At 38.7% G+C, this 18,002-nt stretch overlaps 2 protein-coding genes across 2 annotated transcripts in view; both read left to right on the top strand.

The window, feature by feature from the left end:
- Positions 1-1,124, top strand: part of CPA6 (carboxypeptidase A6) — a gene marked incomplete at its 5' end in the record, with an annotated part of 30,206 nt that extends 29,082 nt beyond the window's left edge. Inside the window, one exon of the mRNA XM_081952423.1 lies at positions 674-1,124. Within this exon, the coding sequence (XP_081808549.1) occupies positions 674-882 (209 nt within the window). The 3' untranslated portion in view covers positions 883-1,124. The remainder of the gene's footprint in view (positions 1-673) is intronic.
- A 3,414-nt stretch (positions 1,125-4,538) lies between these two features.
- ARFGEF1 (ARF guanine nucleotide exchange factor 1) overlaps positions 4,539-18,002 on the top strand; it is a 67,434-nt gene continuing 53,970 nt past the window's right edge. The window contains exon 1 of the mRNA XM_081951727.1: positions 4,539-7,531. Coding sequence (XP_081807853.1) covers positions 7,408-7,531 — 124 coding nt within the window. The 5' untranslated portion in view covers positions 4,539-7,407. The remainder of the gene's footprint in view (positions 7,532-18,002) is intronic.

Here is an 18,002-nt window from a genome sequence, read left to right as displayed (position 1 = left end):
TGTCTGGATAGTGAATATGGCAGTACCAGGAGACAGCAGAATAGAAGAGAAAGAAGATAATAATATACAAAGACCTGCAAATAGACTGTGGCAAAATAAAGCAAAGGTAGTATCAATAGTAATAAGCACCTTGGGTGCAATCCCAAAACAACTGGACACCATTTGAATACCTTCAGCATTGACAAATTCACCATCTGTCAATTGCAAGAGTCAGTTTTTACTCAGAACAGCTTACATTCTGTAACCTCTAACACCAAAATCAATATCTGCCTATCTCAGGTCCTTGGAAAGGACTTGATAAGTAGATAAAAATGTTAAACCCAGTCTGAATATTCTGCTGACTATGCAATGAACCATAATAATACAAATAATTTATTACCCTCAAACATACACACCTCCCTATTCCATTGGTGGTGGATGAAAAGGCTAAATCCAGGCTGAATATCTAGCTGACCATGCAACAAACCATAATTAAGAAGTCGTTAGCCTTGCTCTTTTCAGTGCAGTTACCCCACTACGTGAGGGGCTTTTATTTTATTTATTTATAAAATTTATAGGCTGCCTATCTTATCTTTGCAGAAGATTGGGAAACTGAGATCACCCATCAAATGTTGTAGATACATGTATTAACAAATAGTTTCCTAAACCAAACATTGCTTTTCTTTTTTTCCAGATGTAAGTTCTGGGAGTTCAATGGATTGGGCCTATAAAACTGGAATCCACTATTCATTTGCCTTTGAATTGCGTGATACAGGTCATTTTGGATTTTTATTGCCTGAGAACCTAATCAAGCCAACCTGTATAGAGACCATGCTGGCTGTTAAAAATATAACCATGCACCTCCTTAAAAAGTGTCATTTAAGCATTGCAGCCAAGTTTTAATTTTTTAATTGTTCTTAAGAATACAGCATGAAGTCACTCAAATATAGAATATAGCATTTTCCACTAGGGGAACCCATTGAAAAAAGAAATGACTTTTTCTACATATGAGATATTCATATGTTTGATACATATTCTAGGCCATGCATATGTGTTATCAGGACATATGAAGGCAGAAATCCTTGAGTGTATCTAAATGATTATTGATGAAATTATGAAAGGTGGAAATGAGAAAAAGTAAAAAGAAAAAGAAGCACCAAGGCTTTATTCAAATTCATGTCTAGCAAGAAAAAGGATAAATCATGTGAAATCTTTGTTCAAATAAATTATCTGCCTAATTTATACGTGAATTTATATATGGATCTCAGCTTAGCCCAAAGAAGAATCATAATTTGCTCAAAATATTGAATTTTGAACCACTGAAAGTTAGTCATAGCTCTGATATCTATAACCTAAGCTAAACCTTTTGCAATAATAAAGCTATTTTACTGCCAGAGTTAGGATCATGTTTATTAACATTGGAATAAAATACACCATGCAGCAAAAAACATTGGCAAGACCTGTGTATTAACTTCCTGGGAGGAATATGCCGAGAATAGAGGATACAGTATATTCCTGTATGAATGTCACCAAAGACCAAATTCCAAAATTAACTTCAAGATTGGAAACATCCGGATGGAATAATGTTCTATCATACCTACTGCATTCATTATATACTCTTATTTTTTCATGTTCCAATTGTAGAGGAATAATAGCATTTATTTTTACTATTGTGCTTTGAACTCCAGGGAGCCTGTTTCATTTAAATTATATTTTAGAAATCCCCTTCATAGCTAGAGATTGAATAACCTTTATTGCTATCACCTTGGAAATGTCAGTATGGTCAATTTATTCAGTGTAGAAAATGGATAGTGTAAGATGTAATCAAAGGGTCAACTCACCCAATAAGTATTGCATTTCCCCAGGCACAGTGAAATGGAAAATAAGTAAATAACAGCCAAAGCAGAGAAGGCAATTTCAACCTCTGAAACCAGGACAGAAACAGCTATTATATAAGTATATGAATAAGAATCAATTGGTTTCGCAGATCACATGTATTGAAAAAGTGTAAACTTTTGGTCATTTGCAGCATGTCACTGTATAGCTGCAGAAATCGTAACCAATCTCCCTGCAAGATACCAAGTGATGGAAGAAAGTAAGGCATCCTTGTCAGTCTGGCTGGGTTTCAATCATGTACCACTTTCTGAATATAGTATTTCTATAGTGTGCAAGTACTGAATATCTTATAATAAATATATACAATAATGGAGGGCTATATAAATTTAATAAATACCTTCTAAAATCCCAAAGGTGCTTTTCCAAAAGGCAACTGGACTTTCTTGGTTGATTCCTTGAAATTTTTCACTTCTTGGATGAGACTGGAGTCCCAAGAAGTTTCCACACCTATTTGTACTCTGATTCAGGTGACTGAGCATACAGATCAACCCCCAAGTGGCCTCAAGGACTCTCAGAGAGCTAATGACAAACCAGCGTGGTAATGACCAGAAATATAAATCTTTCCATTCCCTACCATTCACTTAGACAGAAGAAGCCTCTTGGGTAAGAAGTGAAATGTTTTCAAGGAATTAACCAAGAAAATCCAATCGTCTTTTGGAAAAGTACCTTTAAGACAACTATGACCTAGTCCTACATGATTGAGAATCTCCATAGACATAAAATAGCAACATAGATGCTATGCTGAAGGTAAATTGAGTGTATAAAGAACACCGCATATAGTAAATGTGTATTTTGGCATTCTGCATCAGGTAGGTTTAATCTTTTTAAAACTGGTACATATGCAGCTGTAAAAATATTGTTCAAATTTAGATATAAAGGTGTGCTATTAATCTGTTGATAGTCAGGGTTGATTTGATCAATGAGTGAGTATATAACTTCACTTCTGTGCTAGAACCTTCAAACTCAACAACAATCAGCTTTCCATTTATAGATGACTGTTACTAATTGACCACTATATTTATGTTTGCATATAGCTAAAAATAAATATAAAAATTGGGACTACTTCCTATCTTGGCATTTTGGCTGATAATACCCTGTTTCCCCGAAATAAGACCTCCCTGGATAATAAGCCCAATTGGGCTTTTGAGTTCAGGTGCTAAAATAAGCCCTCCCCCCAAAATAAGCCCTCCCTTGAAATATTTAAACACCTGTGCAGCCGGCCTCTGCTGTTTCCTCTGGTTGCTTGACCCACAAACAATACAAGGTGAGGAGGCAAGGCCAGGGGGGGAGGGAGAATAGCCCCATGTTCCCCACACACCCATATCTAACGGCTGCTCCCGCAACCCGTCCTCGCGCCCCTTCTGTCATGCTAATGGCCGCCACAAAGAGTGGCAGGTCCAGTGATGTGCAACACAGCAGCAGCCATGAAATGACCACGCTACCGCCTCCTGCACCTCAAAAATAATACCTCCCCGAAAATAAGGCCAAGCACTTATTTTGGGGGGCAAAAGAAAATAAGACCCTGTCTTATTTTGGGGGAAACACGGTATTTACTGAGGTTGATATTAGAGAATTTTTCAGTTAAAGTTCTCTGAAAATATAGCTGCCACTGAAGACTGTTGCTTAGAAAACTCCTCACTTGGCAAATTAATCCCTTTTGTAATGCTGGGCTCCCCCCCCCCCCTTGTCTAGCTATCTTCACCCTTCATAATTTCTATCTTACTATTTTCCCCTTTTCTTTTTTCCTTCCCAGTACAACTATTGCCACTCGCTGCCTTTATTTTTTATTTTTCATATTTTTTTTGCTATTTCTATTAGAAGAGGAAGGGAAGTACATCTGAATACTGCATATAAATAAATTCTGTGTGAAAACTCTAGATTGGTAAGATGAGGAAAGTGATTGTTGAATTTTTTTAATTTTTGGATGAGCTCTAGTTTTATACTAAATGCCTTTTGGAAATACAGATGGTGCGGCAAACCGAATAAATCATGAGTTGGATTACAGCATGATGGAATGATTTGCAAATCTCACAGCTGAAAGAAATAGGCTGGATTTTAAAATAGTGAGCAAACTGTATCTTTCTTCTGGTGTGCCCTTTTAGAAATTATATCTATCTACTATGGTGAACTATTCTGTTAGCTGTGCCAATTTAATCCTGGATTAGAAAAAAATGTACCAGATATATATGCATAAATACATTAAACTTGGTTAATATTAACTGTGATTAGATTTTGTGTTTCAGCTGTTGTTTGAATGCCTGGTTAGTTTATGGTTCTATCTAATGGACAAACCAGAAAATAAATCAGATAGATTAACCGTGTTATATGAATACAACCAAAAGCTATCTACATAATACTAAATATCCTGTTCCAATAAATTTTAACTGTCAAAATGGTGCATCATACGGCAACAATGTTTGAACCAAGGAACCTCAAATGGACTAACTTACAAAATTTGTCCAAAATCTGCAATCCAAGGCTTTTGTGGCAAATTTTATAAATTTTTTGATTATAAAATGACTTAATATAAAATGTCATAAAACATATCCTGTGCTGATGAGCTATTTTTAAGGCAGATAAATCATTGAATGTATCCCACCTTTTCGAGCGAAGGCAGTTGAATGTCAATTGATAAATTAACATTTGGAAGACAGGTTTTACCAATAAACACAATCATATTTATTTATGAGCAATATGAGATGAAGATAATTTCCAAAAGGTAAGAAGGCTGGTTAAATATATAATTTCTTAATTAGTTCATCTTTAAAAAGAAACTCCAAAGTACTTTTCAAAAGCAGTATTTATACTTTCTTTCCATTTATTTAATTATCCTTCTGCCTCAGAGAATAGCCTTATTCTATAGCTATTGCAACTTAATTTATGAATAGTTTAGAATGATTTTTGTTTAATTCGGTGTGCTCTGCATATATGTTCCAATAGCACACAATCAATTAGCTAATAACTTGCATGTGCAAATGAACTGACATACTGTTTATTCAAAGATCAGCAAAATGTAAAAATATACCAAACAACAAACTCAAATTGATAAGATAAAATAGAAGAGATTTCTACATAAATATGTAACTTACATTATAATAGTGAGTTGGTTACCAGTGCAAGTGTATATCTAAAATATTATAATCTATGAGGCAAGTAAATAGCTAATATGTATTAAACCTGAAGTGATTAAAACAAAACTTTTTATGTGACCAGTTATGCCCTATTTTTATTGTGGCAACACAGAATTTGGCTTCAGCACAAATTTTAAAGTGCTCTGAATCTGCTAGAAGATTCACATAAAAATTGCCTAGCCTTTCTGAGCATTTCCATATTAGCAGCAAAATATAAGCACATACAGCATCCCTGTAGAATTTACAACATAATAAGTGAGAAATGAATTCAATCACATGGGCATGTTTGGTTAATGGGGTTTCACCGTATTTGGTAAGATGTGTTTGGCTTTAAAATATGCTATCTTCCATTTAGGGAAAGTTAAGATTTCATAAATATCTTGCTATATCCCAAGTGTCCTTTTTATTCAATTTCTGCCATGTTTTGGCAGCCTATTAACTTTAGTTTGAAATTTCATATCTATTTTTCTTTTTTGTGAGTTGCTTGGTTTGATCATATTGTAAATAAATTAGGAATGGTACAAAAATCCATATAATGCCGGCTTCTGCTCTACAGTTGGTTTCCAAGGGAAGAGGAAAACTTAATATTAGAAGAGCCTGGCTGGACAAAATTGGATATTCAGCCAGATGTTTGGATTATCTCAAAAAAATTCTGCACACTGATTCATGTTGAATAACCATATCCTGCAACTACATCAATGATAGTTGATAATCTTATCAGAAGCAATAGGTACAAATGCAATGTAGGGGAAAAGTCAAAGTAATTTCTTTATATATAATATACATATAGCACAGACAAAAGCAGTTATATCATCTATCCCGATACCGTCCACTTCAAATGACGTCAGCTTTTCCTTGTTTCAGGCAAAGAATAGTTCTCATTATCATCCAGCAGGTATTTAAACTAAAACTGAACTAAGGAGGCATTGTACTGAAAATATGCTTCCTACTTCAGATATCAGTTCCAAGCTAGAGCAAACGTTAGAAAACAATCATATCATATTCCATGTCCATCCTGCCATATGAATAACTTTAGAATAAGAATCTATTTAAGTTTTCAAAGGATAAATAGGATTCAGCAAGAAAAGCTGATCGTTGCAAAATTGTTACCTAGCCTATTCCCAAACTTTTTCTTCTAGGTAAGCACAATTTAGCAAAAAAAAAATCTCTTTCACTCTTTGTTCGCAAAGCTGCTGAGGTAGGCGGAAAGACTTTAAACATTCAAGTCGTTGTGTTACTACAGGATATAGAATTCTATCACTGTTTGTCTTTCTATAATACAAAACTAAACTAGCTCGAAAAACTTTACATGTTTAATACACAACGTTGCATTTGAAGACCAGCATAATAGTCCACAGTTTAATCAATCTGTTAATACTAAAGATGCCCACACACCCTTCTGCGTGAATTTACCCACACATACTTGAGAATAAGGATTCAAAACATTAAAAAGGGAATGCAAGTATTAAAGGCATCGGTGTACAGTCCGCCAGACATATAAACTACAAACCAGCTCCGTAGCCGTTCCTCGAAGGAAGCACTTGGTCACAAAAACACAATTTCCCCCCAGCTTCGCTATATTCATTTTACAGCCCAAATCAATGAGGAAAAACCCCAGCCTGGTCGAGTCGATTCCGAGTCCCAGACGCCGGTAAATTCTTTCCCATCGTGGGGCGAATAGGGCCGAATAGGAGCCAAGAAACTGAAGCTCCAACCGCTTTCTCAGTCGCCGGAGAGAAGCCGGCCAGGGCGACGGAGTCCTTCAGAGAAATCAAATATGGCGGGAGAAGGCGGGAGGCGAGCGGGAAGGCCTGCAATCCCTTCCTCCGTCCCTTCTCTCTGAAGAGGAATCCCAGGCCCCGCCCTCCCCGCACCTGTTGCGCGCGGCCACCAGCCAGTCCCTGCTCCCCTTCTCTACCTTGCGCGACTGGCAGCGCCGCTATTTGCTCCCTCCCTCCCCTCCTTTGCGGCTGCGCCCTCTTTTCCCGGCCTTGAAGCAACAGCGGCTGTGGCAACCTCGACGCCGCTGCCTCTTCCTCCTCTGTAAACCACTCGGCTCCGTCCTTGACGTCGTTTCCTTCCAACATGGCGAGGACGGGAGGCTGCTGCTTTGGCCGCCGCCGCCGCCGCCGCTGCTGCTGCCGCTCTCGCTTCTGCCGCTGCTTCTAATGGAGGCTGAGGCAAACGGGCAGCGCTGCGTTCTTGGGAGAGCCAATTCGTCCCTCCTCCTCAGCGTCGAGCAGGGGCTGCGGTAGCCGCCTGGGTCAGAGCCGGTTTCGGTTCCTCCGAGGAGGGGAGAGAAGACACTTTCCCCGGGAAGTCTCTTCGGGTCTCAGCCGGCGCAGCCCTGAGAGTCACCCCCGCTCATCCTCCCCTTTCCCCTCACTTTCAGCGCGCCCTCATGTATGAGGGGAAGAAGACGAAGAATATGTTCCTGACACGGGCTTTGGAGAAGATCCTGGCCGACAAGGAGGTGAAGAAGGCGCACCATTCCCAGCTGCGCAAAGCTTGCGAGGTGGCTTTAGGTAAATAGGAAGGGGAGACTACGGGGAGGGGGAGCGAAGAAAAGTGGGGAGGGGGGAGAACCGGGTACCTGCGGCGGGCAGGCTGGGCCTTAGAATCAAATAGGGCGGCTGTCATTGTAGGGAGAGGCCGGCCTGAGAAAGAAAAGGCGACGGAGGTGGGGCTGTGTGTGTGTGTGTGAGAGAGAGAGAGGGTCGTTTAGGGTGAGAGGGCTGTGTGCGCGGAGTGGGGCGACAGAGATGCGCCGCGGTCACTTTTCGCCTGGATCCGGAGCCGGGAAGGGAGAGGAGGAGCTGCCGTGGCCCTCTAGATACGTGAGGCCAGGCCTTTGTGATCTAGCAATGCGGCGAGTCACTCTCGAGGTGGATACGGGGATGGGAGGCAGGCTGGCGGGGGGGGGGGAACCCCTGTGGGTTGTTCGTGCGTGTTTTGTACTCGTCTTGGGAAAGAACCTTGGGAGCGTGAACAGGAAGAATATTAATTATCCATTAACCATCCGCCTCTTTTCCCCTCCCTCCGTTGCGTCGACGGCGAAATATAATCGGTTGCCTTGACATGGCTTGCTTTCTTTTCTTTCTTTTTAACCTCCTCCCTCGCTCATAAACACACCCTGCATGAATAGGCAAGGGAAGGTGTGTAAAGAGTTGACCTGGAAGAACAAGGCCGCCTGGGAAGGGAGCAGGTGACGGGCAGCAGGGGAGGAGGGGGGAAGAGAAGGAAGCTGAAGACAAGAAGATGATGGAAAAACAAGGGACAGTGATACCCTGGCATCATTTGATACCTGATTTGAGAGGCTGTTGTGTAAGGAAAATGCATAACATCAGAAAAGGAGGCAGTGATGGAAGAAGGCATTCTATTGTAGCATACAGAGATGGTTTTTTAAAAATGTGTTGTTTGGGAGGATTAGTGTTTCTTGTCTTACCTATTTATTTATGTCACTATGGAAGGAAATACGAAACTAATATTTATTAAATATGGATTTAAATCTTACTTGCACTTCTAAAGGAAATCATATCTACATATCTCTACTTAAGGCTTCTGGCCCAAAGAAGGTATTTATTGAAATGTTTTATAGATATCTCTATAAATGTGGATATTTATCATTTCCTTTCATTGTGTTATACTTTTGAGACACATAAAATAGCTAATGCACACTGGGTTTCACTTCTTATATAAAAATAGTGGAACCCAGTGTGTTGACCAGTTTATATATAATTATTTAAGACTATGAAATTAGACCTAGACCAGACAATTGATGTTTTTGTTGCTTACATATTAAATACTTTATATATATATGTTTTCGTAGATTTTCACGGGTGTAGGTATGCTGGTTTTGTTGTATTTGGGTCTTTTCCCGTGTAAGGTTGAGATTGTCTTTGCAACGTTTCGGCAGGATCTCACCTGCCATCTTCAAGCTGTGGGCTTAAAATGTGATCGGAGCTGCCGTCTTTCTGTAAGTCTTGGTGGGAGGGGATGGGGTGCTGGCTTTGTTTCAGTAAGTGGGATGATTGGTTGTGTGGTTGTATCATGATTGGTAGATTGGTGCTGATTGGTGCAGGCTGTGTGTGCATTGTTGTTTTGTATTTTAACGGCTTGGGTGGTGGGTGGTGTTCGTTTGTTGGCTAGGGCTGGTTTCCAGACATCTACCAAACATCTGGAAACCAGCCCTAGCCAACAAACGAACACCACCCACCACCCAAGCCGTTAGAATACAAAACAACAATGCACAAACAGCCTGCACCAATCAGCACAATTTACCAATCATGATACAACCACACAACCAATCATTCCACTTACTGAAACAAAGCCAGCACCCCATCCCCTCCCACCAAGACTTACAGAAAGACGGCAGCTCCGATCACATTTTAAGCCCACAGCTTGAAGATGGCAGGTGAGATCCTGCCGAAACAAGGTATTGATGGCATTAACATGTCAGTTAAAATTGGTTCTTGTGAGAGCCTTTGCATTCCTTTATGGTGAATAGTTGATTTGGAAAGGCAGAAATTATCTACCATTTGGTTGTCAGTTCTAAATCTGGTTGCTGTATCACTTTGATCTTTATTACATATAATAGTACAATTTTTTTTACCATGCTTTTAGATTTTCATTACTAAATTGCAGATTAGCACTGTAAGATTAATCATTTTCTACTAGATCTTACTTAAATTTGCAGCTGAGAGTATTATCAGCATAATGTAGGTAATTGAAAGTTTTTCATCCAGTTTTAACAAAAAAATCATCTAATTCCAATTTATCCTTTCTCAATATATATTCACTACATAGGTTAATAAATAAGAGAAAGTACACAGCCTTTTCCTCATCCCTTTGCTGACCTAAAATATTTTGCCATATTCTCCCCAGACCATGACCTCTTGCATAGGTTTTATGTGAGGACAGATACTATGAGATCCTCATTTTCTTAAGGGCATTCACAGCTTGACACAGCTTGAAAGAAGTGAAGGCCTTCTATGGTCAATTAAACACTTATTAGATTTTTAGGCTTTCTCAAATATCCAGCATACATTAGCAGTAATGTATTTGATTTTCAGACTTTTATAAAACATGCTGAATATCTGGCATCTCTCTTTCTTTGCAGAGCTCTAATCTTCATTGGATGGTCCTAAGAATTATTTTGCTAGCATTAAAGAAATTAAGCAGTTGTCGAACATTCTGTTAAGTATTCTTTCTTTGATTAGTTACTTGACAGATCTCTTTCAATCTGTTGGATATTCTTGTAAATGGAATATCTTCTAAAGTATCGCGGATGATGATATATGTACAAATTTTCAGTACACTCCTTCCATCTGTAATCTTATTTGAGACAATTATTATCTGTCCATTGATATTTTTGGCATCATAATTGAAGGTTGGGACTTCTTCCTGACTTGGAGTCTTTTCTTGTTTTTCCGTGTTGTTTCCATCTTTGGTAGTTTTGCAAATGTAATACTGCTTTTGTCACTTCTACTAGCTCTTGTTAAAATTTTTTTGTCAAGTTTCTTGCTGAGATCTTTTTCTTTCTTTTTTGGTTTTAGTTTTCTAAACAATCTCTCTGCTTTGCAAAGGGGGGGGGGTGATTTCTCTCCTTTGCCATACCATTCTTTTTCCTCCTTAGAAAGATGAGAGAGAGAGGGATTTCACGAGAATAAGATTTTTTTGTATTGTGACTGGTTTATAACCCCAAGCTGTGGTGCAATTGCATTGTTTTTTATGTATATATGACAAGAAGTAGACATAAGCATCCTAAAAAGTTGTCTTATTTCCAGATTGTTAAGAAGGAATACCACTATGATTCTTCCTTAAAATTGGATAATGAAGTGAAGGAATAATAAATATAGTAAAGCATTTGTGTATATTTTTCTGTTGGGCAATCCTTATTTGTACTGAGATCAAAAAGGAAAAATTCTTCCTCCAGTTTGTAGGATGGATCATCTTGACTTTCATTAGATTCTTATCATTAGTATAATATCCTAATTTTCAACAATAGATATTTTGTGCTCTTTGGCTTTTGCCTGTTTTTCTTCCAATGCTAGCCTTGTTAGTTAACTAAATAAAAGCAAGTAATGGAAGCAAGATTAATCCAAGAAGTACTTAAAGTTGTAGCTAAAAACACTTGAAGTTCTGACCCACCTTCAGTCTCAAAGGTTTACTGAGAGGCTCTGGGCCACTCATTCTCACTCTAGATCAGGGACCACCAAATTCATAATTTGAAATCCTGCGGACCACTAATATGAATCCAGCATACCACTCGCTGAAGCACCTGGACTCCCAGTGACGGGATGGGGTCTTTCAGGCACTTAGCTTTGCCTCCTGTTTCTGCAACCGTAAACACTCAAAGAGCCATTTGGACCCGTTTCCCACAGAAAACAAAACATCGGGATCTCTCATCTCGCTTTTTCTCTCTCTCTCTTTTCTCTCATCTCTCTTTTCTTTCATCTCTCTCTCATCTCATCTTATCTCTCTTTCTTTTCTTGCTCTCATCTCTTTTCTCTCATCTCTCACCTCTTTTCTCTCATCTCTCTCTCTCTCTCATTTCACGGGCCAGACAGTGTCTTGGGGCAGAGAGGAAGTCACGCTTCTCCCAGTCACACAATACCAACAAGGGCTGGAAGAAATGCCTGCGAGATCCAGCAACAGATGAAGTTTCGCTCCCCCTCTGGAATATGGAGCAAATCTCTATCCCCCACCCTTCTCAGGCCAGGCTAGGAGTGAGTGGGAGAGGAGGGCGAGGACCGGGCCAGCCAGTGGTGGTTTCAGTCGACAGGAAGCCACAGTAGGGGTACGAAAGAGCCACAGATTGCCGACACCCGTTGCTTCGGCCCGCCTGTGCCACACATCCCTTCCTTGCCACAACAGCACCATTATCTCGTTCCAGCCAGCAAGGGCTGTGCTAGTCCTTGCACATTGCACCTCCTGCAAAGTTGCAAGCTTCATGTACCTCCCTCTATGACAGAGATTTCCAGCCCCACCATGAGTTGCCTGGCCGGTTCCATATTTCAGAGCTCTAGTCACAGGACTGGCCCATTGGTCATCCCGGGGCAGCTCCTCCACCCGGGTGTGCCGTGGACCACCAAAATTTTCTCATGGACCACCACTGGATGCTGACCTCTAACTCCCTCAAAGAGTATTATTATAGAGAAAAATAGGAAGAAGTACTATATCTCCCAACTTAAGCTCCTCAATAAAATGCAGGATATAAATCAAATAAAAAAATACTATGTTAAAATTGTAAAAAAATTACTAGGCTGACTTTCCTAAGTGATATGTAAAAATAAAGTGTTATATTTTTGCCTAGGGAGAAAAATCAAATAATAATGATTACTAGAAATGTAAAAATGAATGCACATAGTACATTTGTATATACATTTATTGAGTATACAAATCATTATGACAATTTAATAAAAGGTAACAAGCACATTTATAGAATTAAGCTGCATAACTCTTCCTACATGTATGGGTTGAGATATAAATCTTACAAAACCAGTTAGCTTATACCTTCAGGCTAGCTTCATTTTTTCATGTTAGAGGAAAGATATTGACTTTGTTTAGAATGTAGAAAGGGTATAGATTATGTACTCTCCCTCATTCCCATTACTTAAATACTCATTTTAATCTGTATGCTGTTCCAATCTTCATGTTTTACAGTTTCATGAAAACTGAATCAACAGTCAATAAAAAACAAAGCATTCCCATGAGTTGTTTTTTTAAAAACAAACCTTGAACTTGAATACAATTGGGCGAAGGAAAACCTACCAGTACTTTAAGTAATTGAAATACTATTTGAAATGCTAAGAAACTTTTTCTGAGTTTCAGTTGGAATCTGTTTTTCTTTAAATTAAATCCTTTATTTCATGTTCTGCATATGGTATAGAAACAGAATTTGGTTGATCTCTTCATATAACATGTCTATGGAGATTCTCAATCATCCAGGTCATGGTTGTCTTGAAGGTGCTTTTTTCAAAAGTAACTGGACTTTTTTTTCCCCTTTGAAAACATTTCACCTCTCTTCCAAGAAACTTTTTCAGTTTTGAAGAAGTTTTTTGGATGAGAAGCAAGACACTGTGAAAGTCCAATTGCCTTTTGGGAAAGTGCTTTTGGGACTCTGTATAACATTTTTTCAGGTATTAGAGTTCTTTCAGTGTTCTCAAGGCTAAAACACTCACTTCCTTTAATCTGTCTTCTTTTCTTTTCTCTAGCTGTATGCATCTAGTCTCCTGATCATTCCCATTATTCTCTGAATTTACTCCAGTGTCTCCGAATTATTTTTAAAGTATGCTACCAGGATTGCATATGGCACTTATGATTTGTAATCCATGTATAACTTGGAGAGTTGGAAATTGTTTTGATGATGCAGTCCAAATTTGCATTTCTCTTTTTCTCAGCCATATTATACTGCTGACTCATACTCCATTTGCGATCAAGTATTATTCCATCATCTTTTTTTACAGGTCCAGTTAATAAGAAAGATCTCACATTATATATCTGTGCACTTTATTTCTGTTACCCAAATGAACAACTTGGCATTTTTCTTTGATAGTTTCAATCTGTTTCCTTAATTTAACTTTACATTTTATTCCTATCTTCTAGATTATTAGCCGTCCCACCCAATTTCCTATCATATTTATCTTTAGTAACATTTTCCTCTCAATTCTCTTCCAGGTAGTCCCCACTTAATGACCCTAATTGGGACTGGAATTTCTGTCACTATTGGAAATGGTTGTTAGGTGAAAGATGATTGCACCACTTAGTAATGGCAGTTCCAGTAGTTCCAGTTTTTGTTGTCAGGCCAAGCCCACGCTGTTGTTAGGCTAGGACTTCATGCTTCTCCTGATCTGTGTTTGCCTTCACTTCAACTCCCCGGCACACCTGTCTCTCCCTGTTCCCATATCTGACTTTTTTTGCTTTCTTACACTCTGCCACCTACCGCACTGCCCCCAACTGATCTTTGCTGAAAGTGCCCTTGGAGAACTATCCTACTGGCTTCAATGTATTGGAGTCTGCTGGCTCTTCACAAGGCTTTACAAAAGGAAAGCTGGCTAAGAGTGAGCAGAGGGCCTGCAGGTAGGTTTTTTGGGTGCTGGGCTTGCCTCCACTCTTGCTAAACCCCTGCAGGCTGGGTCTCCAGGAGCACTTCCAATGTGAGCTGCAGAGCCTGCATTTCACCCCTGGAAAGATATCTTTCCTCCCTTTCCTCCAGTTCTACTGCCGCACTGAATAATACCTCAGGCACAGTTTCTACTTTCACCTGGGGAGCCACCTCCTTCCCTCCACCTGGTGATCGAGAGTGCTGTACTTCACCATCCTGTCCCAGGGACTCCTTCCAGGCCAGGCCGACAAGTTCCCTATAGCAAATGAAACTCTGCCACCATGTCAGGCTCAGTGCATACAGCCACCAGCTGCATGCTCACCCAGTATCTGGATTCTGGGCCAGCAGCAGAGGAAGAAGACAGTTGGCGATGGCAGTGGTGTGTGTGTGCGTGTGTATTGAAATGCCCTTGCAGTTGAAAGTGCACGTGGGCTTCCAAGTGCCTGAATTTTGATCATTTGATCACAGTGATGCTGTGACAACCATACCTTCAAGGACCAGTTGTAATTATTGTTAATTCAGTGCTGCCATTACTTGAACAGTTGCTAAACAAGCAGTGATTAAGCAGGGACTGACTATAATGAATAAAATTACTGAACTAACAAGTTCAGAAGAGAACTTTGTGGTATCTCAAATAGAACTTTATTTCAATTTAATGAGAAAACTAACAAGTACAGTTTTCAAGTCAACTATATATCACTATTTTATATGTTATGCCATTTGGTGCACACTTGCTTGCTAAAAAGAATGGGATAGAATATTAGATGCTTTTCTGTAACCAAGATGTTGTTGCATCTTGCTTTAATGGCAATATATTTTATTATTAGAGATAATACCTTTACTTATTATTCTCAAGTAAAAATGTTTTAATTTTGCAGAATAGGACTTTTGCCTACTATTATTTTTAAATGTTTTCCTTAGGATTTATGATCATTTGCTCTTGCAGTCCTTTTTTAAAAGGCCATGATGAACATTTTTAGTCCAGTCCTGACTAACTGCTCTTTAGGCCATAAAACTGGCCATGTAAAAAGTCTGTAGGAATGATGTTTTTACTGTGCCGTCTGAGGTTTTATTGGTATAATTTAAGTGCCTAATGAAATTTCTAATTACCAAGTTTAAGGCTTGTTCTGTGATGATCAACAGATGTACAATACAATACAATATGTATCCAGTTACGTATTGTCTGTTTGCATATGTGGTGTCAGGCTCTTTGGCAGCTGCTTAAAACCATAGATTCTTTCCCAAGCCCAATTGTTCCAGAGTTATCTTGAAAGAGATTTGCTGAGATAAATGGGATAGATTTAACAAAAATTCCAGCAACTGAGCTATTACCAATTTGGAATCAATATATTCCATATAAACTGATGGGGCATACTACCTGCAGATACCCAATATAATAAATGTTTTCCTTCCACATTGAGGAAATAGTATTCAAAATATGAATGTGTTTTTCAGATTGTTCTGAATAAGGAACAATTGTTTAGGAACCAAATGACATATGTCTGGAAATTTGAATATGGTAAGTGGATTTCTTTTCTTTTTGGTTTGAAACATCCATCAACTTTCTCAGTCTTATAAGCTGATAAGCAGTGAGATGTTTAAAACCAAAAAGAAAAGATGTTTACTTGCCATAATTCAACTTCCAGATAACTTGTATATGGATGACTGAGAATTTTCATCAACAAATGATATATAGATAATTCTACCTCTGTCCTTCAACACAATTGTGGCATTGGGCTCTGACCTGTACTTCAGATAATACGAAGAATTCTCAACTTATGATTGATTGCTTAGCGACAATGTTACTACATGCCACATAACATGCAATGTTACTCCAAAAGATACTTACAACCTTGTTCTGATATCTGTGGTTCATATGACAGCATTCTGGCTGCTTGCATTGTCTTGCAGTCACTTGATCACAATTCATGACATTTTGCTGAAAACCAGTTTACTTCTGGTTTTCAACAAAAGTACCTTATGGGGAACAATAGGTTTGTTTAAAGACTGTTGCAAAAAAAGGGGAGGCTGGCCCATTGGGTCCAGTCATGTGATGAGCTATTTTGTGACTATCACAACCATAACAGATATGCTCCATTACAGTCATAAGTCAAGAATTTTGTTGTTACTTCTGCCATAAAACAATAAAAGTAAGGAATTATAGAATGTACTTTAAAATGTCATTTTGGAGGGGTAAGGTGCTCGTTCCTATCTTCCACTTACTATCATTCTTCTTTTCTGAAGGCCTCGTGGAACTCTATCTAGGTGTGTGATAGCACTCACTTCAACAACAATGAAAAAATCAAACTAAATGTTTGCAGTTTGAATTAAATAGGCTGTCCCCCATTTGGCCATAACTCAGTCCTAAATCTAGTCCTCAACTTATGACCACAATTGAGCCCCAAAATTTATGTTGTTAAGTGAGACATTTGTTAAGTGAGTTTTGCCCCATTTTACTATCTTTCTTGACACAGTTATTAAGCGAATCATTGCAGTTGTTAAGTTAGTAAATGGCTATTAAGTGAATCTGGCTTCCCCATTGACATTGCTTGTCAGACGGTCACAACAGGCAATCACATGATCCCAGGGCACTGCAATCGTTATAAATGTGAGTCAGTTGCAAACGATCTAATTTTCATCATGTGATCGTGGGAATTCTGCAGTGGTCATAAGTGTGAAAAATGGTCATAAATAATTTTTTCAGTGATAACTGAACAGTCACTAAATGAACTAATGAAAGTCAATCTGTATTTGATTTCTGAAAAAATTAATGAAATTTAATGAAAGTTACTTTCCAATTACCATGACATCGTCCCGATTTATGATCTCACGCCTCCATTAGTTTACTACCTTCTCATCTTTTTTTACTCTGTTGCTTAATTGATATGCAAAAAATTGCCTGCTTTTGTTTAAATTAAATAGTATTTAAATGCATACTTTGAATTGATAAACTACTGGTCCAAATTTAAGAAAAAAGCTGATATCACCCCCTCTTTTTCTGAAGCTAAAGCTGAAGTGTGGTCAAAACCTGAATGTATTCTAGTCACATAGGAAAAAACAGTATTTGGACAAAAAAAATCAGGAGTCCGATATCACTTTTTCTAGATAACAAAATATTAAAAAGGCATCAATGTTATGAGCTGCAGCTCATCTCGTCAGATGCATAGAGATAATAGGAGCTGCGCTCATGAAAGTTTAACACCTTTTTATAAATTTGTTAATCAAAAAAGGTGCTATCAGACTCCCTGAATTTTTGCCACTATAAACTAACACATATCTCCTCTTACAAACATATGTGAAGTTGCTTATCATTCTAAAAGCTCTTAAATCTTTTAAAGAAGTGAATTTATGCAAATAAAAATGGCTTCACCAGTCTAACACTCAGCCACCATAGAAATCAGATGAAGCGGCAGAGGAACAGGCTGAATCAGCTAATCCAGACCCTGAGCTAGAAAAGGTCTCAATCCAGCAATGTGTCTGAGAGAAAAACAAACAAAGTCAAGGAAGGAAAGAATAGCGATTTATCAAATAGTAGTACTAAATTAGTTAGAGCTCTATGGGTTTGGAACTATTTGCCCCCACACAAAGCAGAGTACAGGGTGGCCAAAATGAGAGAATTGAAGGGGAGGCAGTCCCTTACCTTGGAAGAAACTAACCATGGAGTTGGGAGGGACTGAGCCCAGAATGGCTTAGATTTGGATGGGTTTTTTGAATAATGACTGGCAGAATTTGGATAATGATGGCAATGGGAAGTGCCAAAGTTGATATTGCTAAGTAATGTGGTCACATGACATTGTGCTTTACAACTGCATCACTTAGTAATGGAAATACAGGTCCCAATTACCATCACAATTCGAGGACTACCTTTAATATATTTGACTTGGATTTAG

Source organism: Natrix helvetica, assembly GCF_964273705.1.
Source record: "Natrix helvetica genome assembly, chromosome: 4".
Classification (NCBI taxonomy): Eukaryota; Metazoa; Chordata; class Lepidosauria; order Squamata; family Natricidae; genus Natrix; species Natrix helvetica.
This window is presented reverse-complemented; position numbering and strand designations above follow the sequence as displayed.